Below are 22,398 nucleotides of genomic sequence, written 5' to 3'. Positions count from 1 at the left end.
CACTGGGAACTCTGTAAGGAAGAAGTAGAAACCCTACCTTTGGTCCAATAAAGAAAGACTTTCATAACTTTTCCCTCCTCTTGTCAAAACGTGTATCTTGTCATAATTACAGAGGAGAGTTGGTCTTTTGCTCTTTCATTTATTTAGCATGTACAGTTGAGCTCACATTATGCTGAGGGCACAAGTGAACAAAGAAACCTCAAGTACAGTCTCGTGGGGGATAGTACAGTGCAGTTACAGTAAGGAAACATACCATGTGTTGTGCAACTAATCTGGTCTCTTGGGGGGTGGGGGAATTTTCCAGAGGCCTAAAGGATAAGTAGGGTTAGCCAGGTGACCAGAAGGTGTTCTAGGCGCAAGGAACAGTACACATGAAGGCCAGGAAATAAGAATATATGGCACCTTAGGGGAAATAAAAGTGGTTCAGAATCAGTGGTTACTCAGTGAGAAGGGATGAAGCTAGAAAGATCATCATCAGAGATCTGATCACATTGGGAGCAATATATTGTCCCTTTCAGGGAACAGAGTTTTCCCATGGCACTTCCTTGCAGAGCTGAATTGATCTGATTATAAATAAATCACTATAGAACTTATCCTGTAGCATCATCTATTACATGTACTTGATATACGTGTAATAGTTTTTGAGGATATCCCAAGAGTGAAGCTTCAAACACCTTAATTAGAAAAGCTCTCTCACATTTCCAACCATCCACATAGTGGCACTTCCCAAAATATCCAAAAATTTGGAATGCTTATTTGCTGATACAGAAACCTCCTAGTTTACTCTGCTAAGGTCATTTCATTTATTTCCATTGTTATTATATTACTAATTATATATTTTATATTACTAACATAATATTTTATCATGTTACTAATATAATATTATATTACTAATATACTATTATTTTTTATTTTATTATTATGTTACCTTAATTTTGGGGGGTGGGTGGGCGGCCCACACGTCACAGCATGTGGGATCTTAATTCCCTGACCAGGGATCAAACCCGTACCCCCTGCATTGGAAGCGCAGAGTCTTAACCATGGGACTGCCGGGGAAGTCCCTAACTTTAAATCCTAGATCTAGCAAAGTGTTCCCTATGACAATTATATAGTGAAAACCTTTTGGGTAGCTCATTATACTGTGACTTTTTTTTAACGCTTCATTGTAATTATCTGTTATGGGACAATATAGCATACTTCATGAGACCAGCAATTCAGATGCTTTCTTTATATAAAATGTGCAAAAGATAAAATCATATATTGGTTTCTGAATTTTATGTACCAAGGCTATGTTTGTTGAAATACTTTAATGATTTCATTTTAGAAAATTGAATTTTTGAAAATATTTCCTGTAGGAAGCAAGAAGTGATAAGAGTCCAGATATGGCACCTACCCCTGCCCCACAGAGCACACCACGAAATACTATCTCTCAGTCAACTTCTGGAGACCCTGAGATAGACAAAAAAATCAAGAACCTAAAGAAGGTGGGAGGCTTAAGTGAAAAGCACATGTGTTTATTGAAAGAATACATGAGAATTATACAAAGAAAGTAATGCTTAGATGCCTAAAGACAGGCATCCGAGAGGTTTGTACAGTCCTCATTGTTGCTTTTTCACCATGAAATACTGTAACTTAGGAATGGCACCTATTTTAGTTCTGTTCACAGTTGTCTAAAGGATATTAGTCTTTATTATTGATTTTTGGAGTAATAAGAAATAATGTACATTTGAACACTTTTATACTCACTTTTTCATTAAACACTTGTGAGACAGGTAAGAGCAGATATTTATCCCATTTTTAAAGATGAAGAAAGAGAAACAAAAGGAAGTTCATTAAATTGTCAAATTGCAACCAGTTTGTGATGGTGGCCTTAGAGGTAAAATCCAGGTTTCTAGAGCCCTTCCCAGGCTACATTATGGAGTTTCTCTTAAAGCCAAAGACATCGTCCAGATACAATGAGGTTCTGAAATGTTGAAAATGGTGATATATTTAAATACATATACTTGTACATGTATACACATAGATGTACATATATGATAATATTAATTAAAATCTTGAAAAATACTTTGCTAAATTCCATGTTCTTAACATACCCAATTTTACATTTAATTTTAAAAAGTAGTTTACCTTAGCATTTTAGCAGTCTGTTCTTGATACAAATGTAAGATAATTGATTTTCCTTATTCAGGTTTCACATTTATATGATTGAATTGTTAATAAGAAAATTTGCATTCTAAAATTACTTATTCTTCCTTTTGACTCATAATATATTTGATGTTTGCAGAAACTGAAAGCAATTGAACAACTGAAAGAACAAGCAGCAACTGGAAAACAGCTAGAAAAAAATCAGGTCTTTTCTGCATTTTTCATTTGGGCTCACAGTCACTACCACTCTTCCCCTTTTTATTATAAGCAATTATTTAATCAGGTAAAAGAGCCATATAGATTTTAAAACTTGTTTTGAAAACCATATGCCATTTTTTTTTTAACATTTTTAGTCTTAAATAGGCAAGGATAGGGGAAGACATGATGTGGATCGTGGTGAATGAGGGAGTCCCTGTTTCCTCTGAGGCATACCAATGTCATTGCTGCTGAAAATAAAGGCAGTTTATATTATGTTAGACAAATAGAAGATTCTCTTCTTTCCTGTGTCTCAGGTCGCACTGTCCCGTTTGCCCCTTCCCCTCCTCCTTTCCTCAACACTTTGAAGCCCCAAGTGTAGAATGGAAGACTTATTAGACCTAAAGATGCATGCAGTAAGACAGCTCTGTTTTTTGCCCCCTTAATTCATACCAAATAATAAATTAGAACTTGTTTCTAATCTGTATTTTAAAATCTATGTTTACCAGTAGATCTGGTAAAGTCTCAGAAATATTCTTTCTCTAATTTTTTTCTCTTTTGCTATATGGCTATAGATCCAATAATTATTTTATTTCCTATTTAATAACTTTATTGTTTTAAACTTTTCTAGTTGGAGAAAATTCAGAAAGAGAAAGCCCTTCTCCAGGAGCTGGAAGATTTGGAACTGGGTATTTAAAGATTCAGAGAAAGCAAGTTGCTTACCAGAAATCAGTGCAAACATATTTTCTGTTAAACCCATTGGTGTACATGGAATATTCATGTGCCCACATTTAATGTTCACTTACAATTTTAACCATTTATCCAAGATTCTGCATATGTGTGGAATTATTTAATAATGTCTGTTAAATTGATTTTTACCTCCTGCATCCTATATCATGTCAACACATGATATAGAAAAGAGACATATGATTTTTTTTTTTAAGCTAAGCTTGACAGATTGAAAGACCAATGTCATTGTTTTTTAGTAGGGGACAGTATTTACCATATAAATGAATAAAGGCATTTTAAATTTGATCATTGTTGACTTTGTTATAAGTTCCTCAATTAACGGATCCTTTATTAATTTACAAGGCAAGTTTGGGAAATATTTCCTTTGAATATATAATGTGGCTATCTTGATCCTAAACACTGTATTATCAAACATTAGAGAAACGCCTTAAAATCAGGTTTTCCTGAATATATTAAATTGTTGGGACTTCCCTGGTGACGCAGTGTTTAAGAATCCACCTGCCAATGCAGGGGACACAGGTTTGATCCCTGCTCCAGAAGATACCGCATGCTGCGGAGCAACTAAGCCCGTGCACCACAACTACTGAGCCTGCACTCTAGAGCCTGAGCGCCACAACTCCAGAAGCCCACGCACCTAGAGCCCGTGTTCCTCATCAAGAGAAGTGCACCACAACAAAGAGTAGCCCCTGCTCGCTGCAACTAGAGAAAGTCCACGCATAGCAATGAAGACCCAATGCAGCCAAAAATAAATAAATAAATAAATTTTAAAAAAATAATAAGATAAATATATTAATTTGTTTACATTATTTGTAGTATTTGAAGTAAAGTTTTTCTGACTAGTTCTAAAAAGTAAATATAGAATAAAAATAGAAAATAGCAAAACATTTTATTTTGATATTTCAAATAATAAACCTGATCATTTAATGATGAGGTAAATATTTTCTAAACATGAACTGTGATCATTTTGCTATAGTCATCTTGATTGTTTTGATTGTTCACTCATATGAAGAATAAAAGATGTACTGATAATCCAAGACACTCAGCTATCAAAACTGATTTCTATTTGGTTTTAGAATCTATTACTGTTAATTGTTTTCATCTGATTTACATTTGAAGTTATTTTTATTTCATTTGCATTGATACAGGTTTTCATTATCTAGAGCTAGTATTTAAACTAAATAAAAGAAAAAAATCTAGGAATACTTTGAGAGATATACACAAACAGATAACTGAGTTTACTAATGCCCCAAAGCTGCAAAGAAGATTTGGTAAAGACCTAATGCATTAAAATTTGAGTGGTATTTTAAATGTTTTGTGTGTGAAGTGAGTGTGAACATACACACACTCATGTACATATAATTGCTTTCAACATTAATTTATTTCTGTTAATAGAAACTTAAGCTTTTTAAAAGTAATATATTGCTTTTATAATATATTTTAAAATTGTTTTTCTAATGTTAAATAATTCATCCTGAGACAGTATAATGTTTTTTGGCCTGGCAGCCTAATAATTTTTTTTAATTTTAAATTTTTAAAATGAATTACCAGTTTACACAGTTTACAGCAAATATATTAATCATTTTTAAAATGTTAAGGGAATTCCCTGGCGATCTAGTGGTTAGGACTCCACACTTCCACTGCAGAGGCATGGATTGGATCCCTGGTCTGGGAACTAAGATCCCATATGCCGCGTGGCCAAAAAAAATTAAGAAAAATAAAATGTTTATTTTAGAGGTAGTATCATTGAACCTTTTGTTTTAGTCAGATGCTTTTTAATTGCTCCAAGGTGACTGTTCTGACCAAAATTAGATTGCTTGGACTCGTTTTTTAGAATTGTCTTTATTTGTGTAATCATTTAATCCATTTAATTTTTTTCCAAAGAAATGTTTTATTTCTGAGCACATATCAATATAAAAATCACTGACGTGTTCTTTGACTACATATTTTGTTTGGTTTTTATTTTAAATACATTGTCCTCAGGGAGTAAGAGTAAGGTGATAGAAGAGTGTAAGGTGATAAACGTGTGCTTGAAAGTGAAATTTTAAGTACACTGCTGTGTATTCATTATAAAGGAAAATGTATAAATCCTGGATTCTCATAAAAATCTCCTTGCCTTAATCATCTCCGAAATGTATTTGGCATTTACCATAAGCATTTGTGAAAACCATTGTAAGCTTGAGGGGAGATACTGCAGTAGACACAAAGGCTTGTGCATGTGTTACACAAGCTTCCCAGTGAGGGAAGAGAAAAAGGGGCAAAACCCAAGCTTTGTAGCTGGAAGAAAGGAATTCTCTTAGAAAAGGAATAGATAATTTATGTCAAAACATACTTATATATGTTGCCAAATAATACAGAATATTTTTAAAACAATACTATGTTTTTTATGGCTACATTTAAGTATGTAAACTTACAGAAAAAACTTTGGACAGGGTATGCACTAAACTGATAACATTGACTACTAGGATGGGCGGTAATCAAAAGGAACTTTAACCTTATTTGTAATGTTTAACGTTTTTCTATCTATTTATTTATTTTTGGCTGCGTTGGGTCTTTGTCGCTGTGCACGGGCTTTCTGTAGTTGTGGCGAGCAGGAGCTACTCTTCATTGCGGTGCGCGGGCTTCCTCTAGTTCGGGTGCTCGGGCTCCAGCACATGGGCTCTGTAGTTGCAGCATGCGGGCTCTCTAGTTTTGGCATGCGGGTTTAATTGCCCCACAGCATGTGGGATCTTAGTTCCCTGACCAGGGATCGAACCCGAGTCCCCTGCGTTGGAAGGCGGATTCTTAACCACTGGACCACCAGGGAAGTCCTTCCTTCTTTAAAGGTTTATACTTCTACCGGTGAAATTTTCCCATATTCTTATCAAATCTATAAGGCTTTTGAATTTTTACCAAATTGAGGGAAGGGAAATAATACTTTTTGGTTTTTTTTTTTTTTTTTTTTTCTTTTTGCGGTATGCGGGCCTCTCACTGTCGTGGCCTCTCCCGTTGCGGAGCACAGGCTCCGGATGCGCAGGCCCAGCGGCCATGGCTCACGGGCCCAGCCGCTCCGCGGCATATGGGATCCTCCCAGATCGGGGCACGAACCCGTATCCCCTGCATCGGCAGGCGGACTCTCAACCACTGCGCCACCAGGGAGGCCCTACTTTTTGGTTTTGTTACTTCTTTTTATTAGTAATGGGTTATGTACTTTTCCACATTTGATGGTTGTTTATATTTTTTTAGTGAATTGTTTTTTTCTTTTCCTTGGCCCATTTCTCTATTTGGCTTTCATCTTACTGATTTGTAAGAATATCGAATATAGTAACATAAAATCCTCTTTTTTAAAAATTTTAAATAGGAAGTACGTGAACAGGATTTTTTTTTTAATTCAAGCAGAACAAAAGGCACACAGTGAAAAGTACCTCTGTTCTAGATGCAGCAATTTTCACTTCCTTATGTATCTTTCTAAAGTTACATTGCATATTTATATTCAAGTATATACACACTTCCGTTAAAAAAAAAAAGCATACACACTGTTCTTTATTCCTTTTTTTCCTTAACATATTTTGGAAATCATTCCATATCAGTACATAGCTGTTTTAAAATTTATACATATATCTTTATAATGACCACATTGTGTGGAGGTAAGATAATTTAACCAGCTCATACTGATGTACATTTAGGTTATAAAATGTCAGTTACATACACACATGCTTTAAAATAAACAAGTATAGATGTTTATCTGTATTCTGAGATTAAGCTGGATGTTTTGAGAAATTAAATTTGTTTTATGGATGCTCAGTTTAACTGGTGGTCATTTTTGCAGTATATTTCTTTGAGTTAGATATTAGGACAGCTAGGACTATTAAAAATTTATTTATTTATTTATTTTGCGTTACGCAGGCCTCTCCCGTTGCGGAGCACAGGCTCCGGACGCACAGGCCCAGCGGCCATGGCTCACGGGCCCAGCTGTTCCATGGCATGTGGGACCTTCCTGGACCGGGGCACGAACCAGTGTCCCCTGCATCGGCAGGCGGACTCTCAACCACTGCACCACCAGGGAAGCCCTAAAAATTTTTATTCAAGTGAGGTTTCAAAGCAGCTCTTGGATTCATCCACCTATGTAAATATATTAATGTCCAGAGCAAGGCAAAGTGATATGAATTTATAAGTAGTAAAATGACAGAAATTACAGTGACAATGTTGCTGTTCCAATCTTGCCAAAGTTAAGTGTTTTCTTTATTCTTGGAAGGAAGGAGGAATAGTGGAATAAGCCATACCAGGTGCCTACTTCTCTGGGTCATCTTTGCCCCCAAGACCATAAAATCAAACCAGATTGAGGAGGAATAAACTTGGCGTTTTTTAGAGAGCTGCATAGGTCAATTCATCAAGTGTTTACTGTGTAAAGTGCAGGTTACTAAGGAAATACAATGTATTTAGAAATGTTAAGATTGACATTGAAATGAAGTGAAAGACACTTGAAGATTCAAGACCTGGTACCAAACGATGTAGCCAGGTGTCTTAATCCATCAGGGCTGCTGTAACAAAATACCATAGACTGGGTTGCTTATAAATAAGACATTTATTTCTGACAAATCTGCTTCCCGGTTCTGTCTTCTTACTGTCTCCTCACATGGTGGAAGGTGTGAGGGAGCTCTTGGGGCCACTTTTATAAAGGCACTAGTCCCATTTATGAGGGCCCTGCCCTCATGACCTAACCACGTCCCAGAGGCCTCACCTCCAAACACCATCATGCTGGGGATAGGTTCAACGTAGGAATTTTGAAGGGACGCACACTTTCAGTCTATAGAGCACCTAGGCAAAAAATACATAAAACAAGCATTCATTGTATATCGATATAAAGAGATGGGAGATACTACTGTGGTCTACCGGTATTTCTTGTTCTCATCTTCTGGTCATGTGGGAGAATTACACTTCCCTGTCTAGAGTTTTTACAGTTCCTAGACCACTGCCTTCTTTCCAATGTTGCCATGGGTTTATTGCTGTACCACTTTACTGTCATTTCTCTAAGATCCTGAGAAAGGAGAGAGGCAAATGCATGTGCTTATTTTGCTATCTTAAAGCGGAAGTCAGAAAAGCATACTTCTAAGGTTTTTAAAAATATATTCTATAATATCTTTATATTTTAAGTGAATTTGAAAATCAAAAGCATTTTATTCATTTCACCCAAAACACAATTCCTGTTACGTTCACTAGAGGGTTTCAAAGATCAGAGAATTGGGGAATTAAGGAATTAGAATTTATGGAAATATGTTCTGTACTAGAAATATGCAAATGAAAACGTAATAGCATGGGGTGCTGCTCCTTTTTTTTTTTTTTTTTTTTGGCCGCGCATCATGTGGTATCTTAGTTCCTCGACCACCAGGGATTGAATCCATGCCTCCTGCGTTAGAGGCATGGAGTCTTAACCACTGGGCCACCAGGGAAGACCCTGCTCTTTCTTTTTATATTGACAAACTCCTTGAATTAACCCTCTTTAGCCCCTTGCCATCAGGCTTAACTCCTCCCTTTCCCCTGAGTTCTGTCAGCAATCTCCTATTGGCTGCAATTGAATCGTGTCTCAAGAGTTTGTAGGTCAAATGTTTGCAAATGGAATTTGCATATATTTTCCCACAGAGGATAATAATATAAGTGGTTATTGGTGCTGAGGTGAGCCCATGAAAACTTTACATGGAAGAACTGAGTATAGATTCATTAAAACAAAAAAGCTGTTTACAAATTAATTTTTTAAATGTAATGCCAGGGGCTTCCCTGGTGGCGCAGTGGTTGGGAGTCCGCCTGCCAATACAGGGGACACTGGTTCGTGCCCCGGTCCAGGAAGATCCCACATGCCGCGGAGCGGCTGGGCACGTGAGCCATGGCCGCTGAGCCTGCACGTCCGGAGCCTGTGCTCCGCAACGGGAGAGGCCACAGCAGTGAGAGGCCCGCGTACCGCAAAAAAAAAAAAAAAAATGTAATGCCAATAAAAGAAAATAGAATGAGAATTCTTTTTGAAAGTTTGAATGCTTACTTTTTTTTTAAAGCAGATTTAAATGAAGGAAAAAGTAGAAGAAAATAATTTTTAGGAGATTCCTATAGATGCTTTTGGTCATTTTTGTGTGCTTTAGATACTGGTTCTTTGCTACATACATATAAACTTATGTTCTCTTTTCCTTAATTTAAATTTTCACTATTCCCAAATTCAACCACAATTGAGATTTTTCCTAAGATCACTAAGCAAAAAATGGAAGCAGGAGGGAAAGTGAAAAAGACATTACAGAGAAAAAGATATACATGAGATGGACAGAGAAAGACAGAAAGCAAGGAAGAAGTGAAGCGAAGAGACCCTGGAATTGGGTCAGAGCCATCACACCCAGGACACCATCTCTGGTTCTTTTCTGAGCTGGGAGGGATGGTGAGCACCCTTGGAAGAGGAAATAAGTGCTGTGTAACCCAGGAATAGCTGCAAATCAGGAACTATGTGACTTGGGAATAGCTCCACAAATCTCTTAGGAATTAAGCTCCTTTCAAAAGAAAAGTCAAAAAACAAAAAAGTCAGCTGTGTTTTTAAAGTCTTAAAAGACGTGGCAAAGCAGAGCTTCTTGCATTCACATCCTTGAGCAAAATTACTTCTAAGCACAGTTTTGTTTATTTGTCTATGTTCAGTTGAAGCTTAACAGGTCAAATCCTAGAATTGTGATATCACCAGAGAGAACCTTTTATTGCGCCCAGCCTGCTTTGCTCTCCCCGTCTTCTTCCCAGCAAGGGCCCATGGTACCCTCTTAAGGAGTCTAAAGTCCTTGGCTTGTGCCTCCTCTCCCAAGCCCCCAGTCATATAATAGAGACAATTCATGCATACTTATTGATTGAAATAATACATCTGGACCACAAAACTCAAGCAGGCATTTGCATTTAAACACTGGCAATGAAAGACTTGGGAATTTAGATAGTTTGGTAATATTGACCGGAACAGAGAAGTGATCAGCCTTGGGCGTAGAAGTAGCAGGGGCCCAGGGCAAAATGAAAATGTGGAGTTCCTGTTCAAAAACTAAGAATTTCATGGCAGTGACAGCAAAGCATTAAACCAAGTGCAGGGTGTTTTTAAGTCCTGGGCCCTGTGTAACCACACAGGTCGCACAGCCATGAAGCCAACCCCTCACAGAAGCTGTGAGAATCTGAACTCCCTCTGATCTAAATGAAGAGACTTGACTTTGTTTCTGGACATCCCCCTGTTCCCTGGAGGAGAAAGAGGTAGTGGCTGACCCTAGCAAGAGTGCTGCAGAGGAAGGAAAGGTTGTGGGGGGTTTTTCAGATTTTTTTTTTAGATGAGTTTTTAGGTTCTCAGCAAAATTGAGGTGAAGGTATGGAGATTACCCAGTATACCCCCTTCCACTCATGCACAGCCTCCCGCATTATCAACGTCCCCTGCCGGAGTGGGACATTGGTTACAACTGGTGAGCCTATCTTGACGCATCATAATCATCCGAAGTCCGTAGTTTACATTAAGTTTCACTCTTGCTGTTGCACATTCTACAGGTTTGGTCTCATGTGCAATGACATGTATCCACCATTATAGTAGCGTCCAGAGTCATTTCACTGATTGGAAAATCCTCTGTTCTCCACCTATTCATCTCCCTACTCTCTCCCTGGCAACCACTGATCTTACTGTCTCTGTAGTTTTGCCTTTTCCAGAATGTCACGTAGTTGGAATCATACAGCATGCAACCTTTTCAGATTGGCTTCTTACACTTAGTAATAATGCATTTAGTGTTTCGCCATGTATTTTCATGACTTGATAGCTCATTTCTTTTTAGCGCTGAATAGTGTTCCATTGTCTGGATGGACCATAGTTTATTTAACCATTCAACCATTCACCTACTGAAGGACATCTTGGTTGCTTCCAGGTTTTGACAATGTGAATACAACTGCTATAAACATCCATGTGCAGGTTTTTGGGTGAACATAGTTTTTATTGTACGCCTTTAATCTTAGGCCTCTCGCTCCAGCCCCTTCCTGGTACTGAGGTCTGGCCTTGATTCTGAGCTTGCTGGCCTGAACAGCTTGCTGGGCCAGGGTTATCCCATCTGTGTAATGGCCTCCTAGACACTGATAGTCTACTGTCTGAACTTCTAAGTATTGTCTGCCAACAATTCTATGTTTAAGAGTTGGAGATGGGAGTGGCAAGAGTTTAAAAACCGAAACCAGGCTTAAGGAAAGAAAGAGCTTAACATGGCTCTAGTTGGCGTTCTTAGTTTGCAAGCAACAGAAATGGTCTCTCTCTAACTTAAGAGGAAAAGAGTAGTAACAGAATATGTTATAGCTCACAGATTCAAGTGAAAAGAAAAACAATGAGGCCAGGAGATGACAGGAACCAGAGTAGTTTGGGGTCTAGAATGCTCCTCAGGGTTCTTCTACCAGAATTAATTGGCTTCAATAGTTTTTGGCTTGGGACACAGTCACAGCTCTGGCTGGGAAATCTTTGGGCATCTTTTTTTTTTTTTTTTTTTTTTTTTGGTATGCAGGCCTCTCACTCTTGTGGCCTCTCCCGTTGCGGAGCACAGGCTCTGGACGCGCAGGCTCAGCGGCCATGGCTCACGGGCCTAGCTGCTCCGCGGCATGTGGGATCCTCCCGGACCAGGGCATGAACCCGTGTCCCCTGCATCGGCAGGCGGACTCTCAACCACTGCACCACCAGGGAAGCCCTGGGCATCTTAATTGACAGTCCCAACAAGATTGTGTGCAATGGGTTCCGGCCCGTCCTCCAAAGAGAAACTGAAGTGCCATTACCAGAAGAGGGGGAGTTAATGCTGGGGAGCCTTCCTACAATATGCACTTTATTAATATTATGGAGAAGCCCCCACGAGGTAACTTGCTGCTCAAATTTTGTACAGCACTCTTTCTTTCTTTCTTACTTTCGATCTTGAAATGGATACATTTGGTTCAAATAATATTTTTCCATACAGGCTATGTTCTCTAGATACTGTTTTTAAGTTCAATTCTAGGTGATTATATTAATTTACTTTGTATCAAATGCTTTTAATTGAGGCCTCAAAACTATTATGTGTTTACTACACATGGATGTTCTTTTATAATTTTAGCTACCACGTGCACTTAAATTATTCCCAAATACATATGTGTACATTCTGTCTCTTTCTAGTACCATATTACTAGTTATCTCCAGCATAAGTTTACTTGACTAGTCAAAAATTGAAATTTAACACATTGACAAATTATCTTCTTTTACCACTTGCAAAATTTTCCATTACCATTCACTGCATTAAAAGTTCAAGTAACTTCCATGTTCATAGTAATTTGCTGGGTTCTCTGGAGATTTGAAGGCAAGTAAGACCTGAGTCTATACCTTAAGAGACCTCAAGTCTAGTACACTAGACTTGGCTTCATAGTCTGAGGAAACTTAAATACATCGGTGCCCAGGCCTCATCCTAGACCAATTAAATCAGAAGAACACTTGAGCTAGAGACATGATTATTGCTTCTTCATTGTCTTAACTCAGGCTGCTATAATAAAATACCATAGACTGTGTGGCTTGAACAACAGACATTTATTTTGCACAGGTCTGGGGGCTGGGGAGTGCAATAACAAGGTGCTGGCCAGCTTGGTTCTTGGTGAGGGCCCTCTTCCTGGCTAGAAGACGGCTGCCATCTTGCTGTGTGTTCACATGACTTCTTCTTTGTGAGCATGTGTGGGTCTCACCCTCAAGACCTAATCTAAACCTAATTACCTTCCAAATGCCACACCTACAAATACCTTCACATTGGAAATTAGGGCTTCAATATATGAATTTGGGGGAGAACACAAACATTTGTCCCATAACCTTCACTCTCTAGACCGCCCATCAGCAATCACCATATTTCCTCTGGAAAAAATCTCTTAGCCATGTCTCTTCCTTTTTCTTTACATTTAACATACCACGTTCAAAATTCTTAAAACTTTTTTCTTTCTTTGGCCTTGCCGCAAGGCTTGTGGAATCTTAGTTGCCCGACCAGGGATTAAACCCAGGGCCCTGGCAGTGAGAGTGCCAAGTCCTAACCGCTGGACTGCCAGGGAATTTCCCCCCATACTACTTTAGACAAGCAATAATAACTGTCACTACCACTTACTGAGGCACCAGGCTAAACTTTCTACATATTGCATTTTATTCACTCTAATCCTTGTTAAAACTGTAAGGAAAGTCACAGGTACACCGCTAGTAAGAGGGAAGAGGATTGGACTTCAAAACCAGTGATCATCACTCCTGTGCTTTACTATCTCCATTCTCTCTTTTTTCCAGTCCACCTTGCATTCAGTCCCGAAAATGATCTTCCTCAGAAACCTGTAGCACTTTTTTCTCTGCCATTGTCTGCTCAATTTGTTCTTTACTTTTCAGTAAGCCTTTCAAGGTTGTCAATTTTCTGACCCTTCCTTATACTAATTGTATTAATTGTATTCTCCAAGGAGACTTCTCCAGGCCAGTTCTGCTGATCTTTCTATGGACATAAACTATTTCTGTGTAACCTGAATTTTGGACCAACTACCAGCCTCTGAGAATAAATGGAATAACATTAATAATACCAACTCATAGGCTTCCCTGGTCGCTCTGTGGTTAAGAATCCGCCTGCCAATGCAGGGGACACAGGTTCGAGCCCTGGTCAGGGAAGATCCCACATGCTGCGGAGCAACTAAGCCCGTGAGCCACAACTACTGAGCCCGCGTGCCCCAACTACTGAAGCCCACGCGCCTAGAGCCCATGCTCCGCAACAAGAGAAGCCACTGCAGTGAGAAGCCTGCGCACCGCAACGAAGAGCAGCCTCCGCTGGCCGCAAGTAGAGAAAGCCCGCACGCAGCAACAAAGACCCAACGCAGTCAAAAATAAATAAATTTATTTAAAAAAAATAATAATACCAGCTCACATGTCACAGACTCATTGGTCCTCCATGCAAATCCATTTAATGCCTGTCACCCCTGCCCCACTTCCAGGTATGTCTGGGAGGCTCCAGGGGATGTCTGATTTATATTCAGTAAATGAAGTCACTCTTATCAGGTGTTGCCACTGCCCCTAATTGCACCATACGTCTTTCTGATAACTGCTACATCTGCACTGCTGCATACCCCACCCTCTGCTGGCACCTGAAGTTGCTCCACTAGGCCCTGGGGTCTCTTTCAACATCTGGGCATATTTAGCATATCATAAGCCTGATATGCTAGAGCTTCATCATGCCATAGCTTGTGTACCTGGATAAGATGGAGAATGTCTCTTTTCCCTTTACATTATATTCTTTTGGGGGAGAGTTGTTAAAAGTTGTGCTTCTGGGGTTCCAATGTTGTGCTGCATTTTTAGACTTTTAGACTTGTCACTTTTTTTGAATTGAGTTGGGCTGGGATGGGGATACAGTCTGAGCGACAGTCCTTATGCTGGATTTGGAATCATCTTTCCCCCAAAGACCTGTGCTCTGTCACTGCCTGGGCTCTTGTTGTTTGGCTCCTTCTCTTAAAATGCATTATTTCCTGGAAGGATTCATTCCATGTCCCCCCACCCTAACCCACGTGTCTACCTGCCAGCCACACCACACATGTCTGAGCCCCAGCAGTGGAAACCTTCTAGGCTTAATGAGATTTTCCACTTGCCTACTTTTGCACATCTTATTGTTCCCAGTTGAAATATTTTCTTACCCTATAGTGATCTTCTTTAAGAAGTCGTTCCTCAAGAACCCAGCAAGTCTAGTTATTCCTTGTGCCCTGGTTTTGTGCTATGTCAAAGTGGTTTATAATGATTGTTCTGCATTAACTATCTCCCTGTTGTATATGAGTTCCTACCTTTAGACACTTCTTACTTCAATCACTATGCACACAGTTACTACATCAGTCTTCCTAAGACAGTGCTTTGATAATGCTGCCAATCTTCAATAGCTCCCATTTTCTATAGGAAAAAAATTTAAACTGCTTAGCCTGGCATTCAAGCACTTCCACAATCTGCCCCACCTACATTCCCAATCTGGTTTCCCATTCATCCCCTAGTGGAACCCCCCTCTAGCACAGCAGTCCTGCAGCGACCCCTCTCCTGGCTTTTGCTTACGTTCTCTTTTCTTCTTCACTGTTTAAAATCTTAACCATCCATGACATGCACACATTCAAACATTATTTGCTCTGTGTCAGTAATTAATTAATAAATAAAGATAATATAGGTAAAGCCCTTAATAGCACCTTGTATATAGTAGGCACTCGTAGCTGATATTATTTGTTCTCATTTTATTCTCATTGTTATTTCAAGAAGTCCATGGTCACCTGGACTACAAGGAAGAATGACAGTCCTTAACCTTGCCAGTCTCAGCTAAAAGCAGAAGAGTCTGACGTAGTAATAACTGATTACAATGTTATATAATGACTAGGTAGGAGGTCAGTGCTGAGTGCCTCAGGGGCATAGTGCAGGAAGGGCTGAAGATAGACTTCACTGAACAAACAGTGAATTGGCCTTGAAGAGTAAGTAGAAAGGTTTATATTTTTCTTTATAAAAGTTTTGCACATTTCATTTTAGATTTATTCTAGGAAGTATTGGTAAAGGATACATTTTTTAAAAATACACTTTTTAGGGCCTCCCTGGTGGCGCAGTGGTTAAGAGTCCGCCTGCCGATGCAGGGGATACGGGTTCGTGCCCCGGTCTGGGAGGATCCCACATGCCGCGGAGCGGCTGGGCCCGTGAGCCATGGCCGCTGGGCCTGCGCATCCGGAGCCTGTGCTCCGCAACGGGAGAGGCCACAACAGTGAGAGGCCCGCATACCGCAAAAAGAAAAAAAAAAAAAATACACTTTTTAATTGTTGATGAAAGATAATTATTGATTTTTGTAAAGTGAGCTTATATCCAGCAACCTTGCCGTACTCAGAGTTTGTCAGTAGATTATTTTGGTTTCCTATGTATATGATAATATTGTTTGCAAACAATGGTAGTTTTGTTTCTTATTTTGCAGTACTTATACATTTTAATGCTTTTTCATGTCTTACTAAATTCATTAGGTACAGTGCACAGTTGTACAATTTAGTACAGTGCTGAATAGGAGCAGTGAGAGTGGGAATGCTTGACCTGTTTCTGACTGAAATGGGAATTTCCTCAAATTCTAATGATTCAAATTAAGTATGATGTTTATACTTTTTGTTAGATGCCTTTTATCAGCTTATAGAAATTTCCTTCAAAGTTTGCTGAGAAATTTTGTGATTAATGAAGTGAATTTTATTAAATTCTATTGAAATAGTTGCGATATTTCTCCTCTAATTTACTGCTGCAAAGACTTTCTAATTGTTTTTAATAATTGTAATGCTTTATTACTGAAGGTTATTTACATAGTGTTTAAGGCACAATAAAAAATAAATTATAAAAGTTCTCTTCAAGTAAAAGACACTGAACAGCAGGGCTATATTAACCCTTGAATATTTAGCCAAGACACAAAAGCTGCAAGTTTTGCTGGAAACACCTTCCCTGAGTTTTTAACTACCTCTTTATGCTTATGGAACATCACCCAGGCCATCTGTTTGAAGAAATATCCAGTTACTATATTTTCAAAGGTTGAATTTTAGAGAAAAATAGAAAATGTGAAAGGTAATATAGACTTTAAATCTAATTTTTAGTTTCAAAACTGGGTACTGAAACTGTACTTTTTCAGACAGTATAAAAGGCAAAATGAGACAGGTATGGAATGCATTTCAGAATCAAGGTTCATATGTAAATTATACCAGGTGTTTTTTTTTAAGTATTGGAAAAAATACGAAAGTTCATCATCTTAAATACAGATAAACTATTTGGAAATTCCAGTTTGTTAAAAGAAATAACATCTTCAGCCTAGTTGGTGAAAACTGAAAATATCAAGCTGTAAAGATGCGGGGGGCAGGGGGTAGGGGGAGAGGTTCCTAAATGTTTAGATATTTTCTATTCTTTAAATAAGTGCTGCAGTAGCTTAAGTTTGGAAAGGCACTGGAAGGCTAGACACTTTTTTATGATTTTTTTTTTTTTTTTTTTTTTTTTTTTTTTTTTTGCGGTACGCGGGCCTCTCACTGTTGTGGCCTCTCCCGCTGTGGAGCACAGGCTCCGGACGCGCAGGCTCAGCAGCCATGGCTCACTGGCCCAGCCGCTCCGTGGCATGTGGGATCTTCCCGGACCAGGGCACGAACCCGTGTCCCCTGCATCGGCAGGTGGACTCTCAACCACTGCGCCACCAGGGAAGCCCTGGACACTTTTTGAAAAGCGTTCTTCTTTCCATGACCTACTTATAAAGTTTGTTTTATCTACTAGTATAAGAGAAAAAAATAATAAAGTTGGTTTCATTCTGTTAGTTTTGGTATTTCTTTGCCCCCATACCAAATCCTCCCCCCAAATAAGCAACTGATTTAAAAAATAAATAAAAGAAAGAAAAAAATTTAAATAATCTCTTCTAGTTGTTAGAGCTTTGTATAATACTATACAAAATTATTATCATTTATGGTTGATTTTTTTCACTAGCCCTAAATTTTTAAATTGTAATATACTACTTCAGAAACCTTCCATTTAACTGCTTAATGATTCCAGTCTACAAATGAGCATAGATTTTGCTTTGTTATAAATAATTGAATTGGGGGAAAAACTATAGTAAGCTAAACAGTCATTCACTGCTTGTGAAATATCTGAGCTGTTGATTGCTTGTCACAGCACAGAAAAAAGGTGACAAGCAATTCATCTTGAGGTGGCATTTGTCAATCTATTAGCATTTATATAACCTTCCCTAGTTACTCTGTGGTCTAGACTTGTACTACTGTAAACCTTGGATCAATTGACCAAAAACAAACAAAAACAAAAACCTGCCATCTAGGGTATTGAAAGAATTTCAATAAACTAAGATGTGTCACATACTTGAGGAGAGCCACAAAAATCAAACTGTTCTTTAACAGTTTGAATTTAGGATTTTCTGTTAACAATCAAAAACAGTTGGGAGAATTAGCTCACCTTTTAACTGAGAGTGTGAGAAGGAAAGAATAAACATGTTAACTTTAGTAGCAAGAATGCTGCTCTAAGGAAACTAATATATTAAAGGAAATGTTATGACAGACAAGTTGACTTTTATCTCATTTGATGCCAATATATGTGTATACAAGTCATAATCCACAAGGAGTGATTAAGGGCAAAAATGTAGCTTCCTAGTATATAAAAACTAATAAGCATTTGAAAAAAATACAATATTTTTACTTTGAAATTAAATAAAACCTTAGTAACAGAGCTGTGTGTGAGTCTGGTGGTATCTGCTCAAGAAGGGCCCTATGCTGGCTCCAGAGGAATGTTGCTTGTCTAGGTGGTTATATACTGCAGAGCTGGTTGGAAGACAGGTCACAACTGGAAAAGCCAAAGAAAAGCTTTCATTAACTCCAACTTATCTCAGGGTTCTTGTTCTTGGAAACCTTCAGCTTCCATATAATAATGTTAGTCTGTGTCTTCTAAATAAACAGAAACCTTTTTCTTGTATGAGCTTTTTTCTTCTTTTCTGCTAATATTGGAGGGTCTCCTGCAGAGGTGGGGGGTAGCCGTGGCTCACCGTGGGGACAAGGACACCAGCAGCAGAAGTCCTGGGAAGCACTCCCTGGAGCCCTCCCAGAGTCTGCCACCAGCCCCACCAAAGAGCCGGTGCCGGGTCGCCTCAGGCCAAACAACCTCTAAATGTTTTTTTAATTGAGAAAAATACTTTCTTATGATGTATTTTTAATACATTAACTTAAATCTGTTTCCTTTCTCCTCCTCCAAAAGTTTGATTCCCATTGACACCAGTATAATCACTCATTTGCTTTATCCCACATTACATGCAACAGTCTTAGAATATGTTACTAAACCAAATTGGAGTTCACTTGCCCCATGTGCAGCAAAGACAATCCACTGACATGGGGTTGTGGTGAAGGAAAGTACAGTGTTTATTGCAGGGTGCCAAGCAAGGAGAATGGGCAGCTAATGCTCAAAAGACTTGAACTCCCTGATGGCTTTCAGGGAAAGGTTTCTAAAGGCAACCTTAGGGGTGAGGGTTGCAGGGTGTGTTATCAGCTTGTGGACTTTCTTCTGGTTGGTTGGTGATCAGGATGATATTTTGGGAATCTTAATCATCAACCTTCTGGTTCCAACCAACCTGGGTCTATGTACTTGTGGTCAACATGTAGTCACCATCCTCCACCTGGGTGGGAGGGGTCTTAGTTCCTGCAGAACAACACAAAGGTATGCATCAGGTTGTTATGTATATCCCTTCAGGAGGAACTAGAAGTCCTGTAACTCTATTGTTTAAGCTATTCAATATTATTACTTTTCTTGGTTGACTGATTTCCTTTGTTTCTGCATTCCCTCACTTCTCTAATTAGTCTGCTTTTTGGAACTTGGGGAAGGCCTAGGAGACTAAAGCGTTTTTCCTACAAAGAAGAAATAGGGTACACAGAGGGACTTTTGTACCTGGGAAGGCCACGCAGAGTCCTGCTAAGTTTCAATCCCCCCTTTTCTTTGATACTCCTCAGTTCTCAGGGAACAGGGGCAGAACAAGAAAGGTAATGAAGTTTTGGATAGAGAGGTTAATCATAAACTTGATACGAGAACTCCGTTTTTTAGGGAGACTGGGTTTCAAACAATAATACAAAGAAAATAGTATCACCATCCGACTTCTCTGGTGGCACAGTGGTTAAGAATCCGCCTGCCAATGCAGGGGACACGGGTTTGACCCCTGGTCCGGGAAGATCCCACATACCGTGGAGCAACTAAGCCCGTGCACCACAACTACTGAGCTTGTGCTCAAGAGCCCACGAGCCACAACTACTGAGCCTGCATGCCACAACTACTGAAGCCCGCGTGCCTAGGGCCCATGCTCTGCAACAAGAGAAGCCACCACAATGAGAAGCCTGTGCACCACAATGAAGAGTAGCCCCCGCTTGTTGCAACTAGGGAAAGCCCACGCACAGCAACGAAGACCCAACGCAGCCAAAATAATAATAATAATAAACGAAATAAATAAATTAATTTAAAAATAGTATTGCCATCAATGTGATTACTGAAAGCATTTTAAAATTTTGGCTTTTCAGTTCCTTTTGTCCTGATATTACAGGAAAAAGAGGTGGGGCACGAGAGGATGGTTGCATCCCAGGTGTCAGGTGAGTCCCTGGGACGGCCACCAAGTGTGGGTTCTTGGCTCTGTGAAGCCATAGTAAAGTGAAAGAAGGTTTATTAGGGAGATACACATTCCAGAGTGTAGGCCATCTCAAAAGGCAAGAGAGGCCCCAGGGTATGCGGTTGTCAATTTTCATAGGGGTGGGTAATTCATAGGCTAATGAGTGGGAAGATTATTCCAACTATTTTGGGGAAGGGACGGAGATTTCCAGGAATTGGGCTACTGCCCACTTTTGGCCTTTTATGGTCTGTCTCAGAACTGTCATGGCACCTGTGGGTGTGCATTTAGCTGCTGATGTACTACAATGAGCATATACTGAGGATCAAGGTATAGTGGAAGTCTACTCGTCCACGATCTTGGACCTAGTTGGTTCTAACCAGTTTATGTCATGTCCTCAACAGCTATGTCATTCTTTTAAAGGTTGTGCCCTGCCCCCTTTCTGTCTCACTAAGATATATGACTTGTTTTAGTCACTTTAAGTGAGTTGAAATCAACTATTGTGAAATGTTTTCAGACTTTCACTGCATCCTTAAATTAGGAAACAATTTTTGATCATGTGCTTCATTCAAACTATTGGATATGAGAAACTATGGGCATACACATTTATTGAGAACTTCCTATTCAACTATTTCTTGAATTCATACCTGATGTATTTCATAACTGCAATACCTGGGCTAAATAATCCAAAATGATGGATGTTTATTCATTCTGGGGCTTTATTTTAAAAATATGACCACATTTTCCATTGGCACTCCCAATACTCTTCCCAAATCATCCAAAGCCCAGATGCTATAATAATCTTCCTAACACCCTCTTACTGAGACTCCCCTTGATTCCCTGTGGTGTGTGTTCCCTTTGCCGCAATGAATAATAAATGAAACTTTTTCAATTCCTGGTGTAATCTTGACCTTAAAGGCTTTGTTTGATGGGATCTAAAAGACATATCAACCAATGGCAAAGGATTACTTTTTATTTTGGTACTGATTTGGAAAAGGAACAGGACCCTGTGGGGCTCTCCTGGGTACAAATCCTTTCTGTGTCTCTGGTTTCTTGTTTGTAGGAAATAGGCTTCATTCAGCCTCCTTGACCTTCCCTGAGTTCCAAAGGGCAGATTCAAACAGTTGCTAATCAGGGAAGGGACAGAAACAAGGGAGGAGCAGTCAAGAAACAATAGTGCAGCCCTGGGGAATATATATAACAATATCTTTGAGTTCTTCTGCAGGAACTAAGGCCCCTACCCTGGTGGAGGATGGTAAATTCAAGCTGAGCACCTCACCACCAACCAATCAGAAGAAAGCTGCACACCCTGCATCCCTCACCCCAAATTTTGCCCATAAAGACTTTTATAGGCAAAACCACCAGGGGTTTCAGGGTTTTAGAGCACAAGCCACCCACCCTCCTTGTATTGGCGCCTTTACAGTAAATGCTGCATTTTCCTTCACTACAGCCCAGCGTCAATAGATTGGTTTACTGCCCACAGGTGAGCAGACCCAAGTTTGGTTCCATAACAATTTGAACAAATTAACAATAAAAATAAATAAATATTCATTAAGACAGGAGAAATTTGAACACTGGATATTTCGGTATTAAGCAATAATTTATTTTTCAAGGTGGGATAATGGTATTGTGGTCAGTTTTCTTCTCCCCAAAGAAAAGTTATGTTTTAGAGATACATGCTTAAAAATCCATAGATGAAGTGATATGTCTGGTATTTGCTTCCTTGGGGGAGAAGTGGTTAGAGCTGTACTATAGACAATTAATATTGCCAAAATACCAGTAATTGTTAAAGGTCGTTAATGAGTTAGGTAATTACTCTGTTCTTGTATATGTTGAAGTTTTCCAAAGGTATTTTTAAAAAAGACTCCTTTAAGAGAGCGCAATATTCCAAGTTCAAAGAAAAGGCCATAGCATGCACCCAGAAAGAGTGAAGCATTCCTGTTTGGAAGGCGGGGGCTTTCTCTTTTATCTCCCACACCTGAATCAAGGCTGTTAAACAGGTGTTCCTAAGTGTCTTGGGGAGATAAAAGTCTGAACTACATGAAATTGTATGTAGAACCCAGGTGTGCCAGAAGCTTTCATTAGGAGGCTCCTCTAATATCCCATCAGCTGCTGTTTGTTCTCTACCTATCTCACTCCATCCCAAGAATCTCCGCGCACATCCAAGATGGTGGGTCAGGACCGT

General features: G+C 39.3%; 1 protein-coding gene across 1 annotated transcript in view; it reads left to right on the top strand.

The window, feature by feature from the left end:
* EIF2A (eukaryotic translation initiation factor 2A) overlaps positions 1 to 3,375 on the top strand; it is a 38,095-nt gene extending 34,720 nt beyond the window's left edge. The window contains exons 12-14 of the mRNA XM_060099531.1: positions 1,356 to 1,484; positions 2,285 to 2,350; positions 2,972 to 3,375. Of these exons, the coding sequence (XP_059955514.1) occupies positions 1,356 to 1,484; positions 2,285 to 2,350; positions 2,972 to 3,037 (261 nt within the window). The 3' untranslated portion in view covers positions 3,038 to 3,375. The remainder of the gene's footprint in view (positions 1 to 1,355; positions 1,485 to 2,284; positions 2,351 to 2,971) is intronic.
* Positions 3,376 to 22,398: the final 19,023 nt, after the last annotated feature.

This window comes from Mesoplodon densirostris, chromosome 5 (genome assembly GCF_025265405.1).
Source record: "Mesoplodon densirostris isolate mMesDen1 chromosome 5, mMesDen1 primary haplotype, whole genome shotgun sequence".
Classification (NCBI taxonomy): Eukaryota; Metazoa; Chordata; class Mammalia; order Artiodactyla; family Ziphiidae; genus Mesoplodon; species Mesoplodon densirostris.
This window is presented reverse-complemented; position numbering and strand designations above follow the sequence as displayed.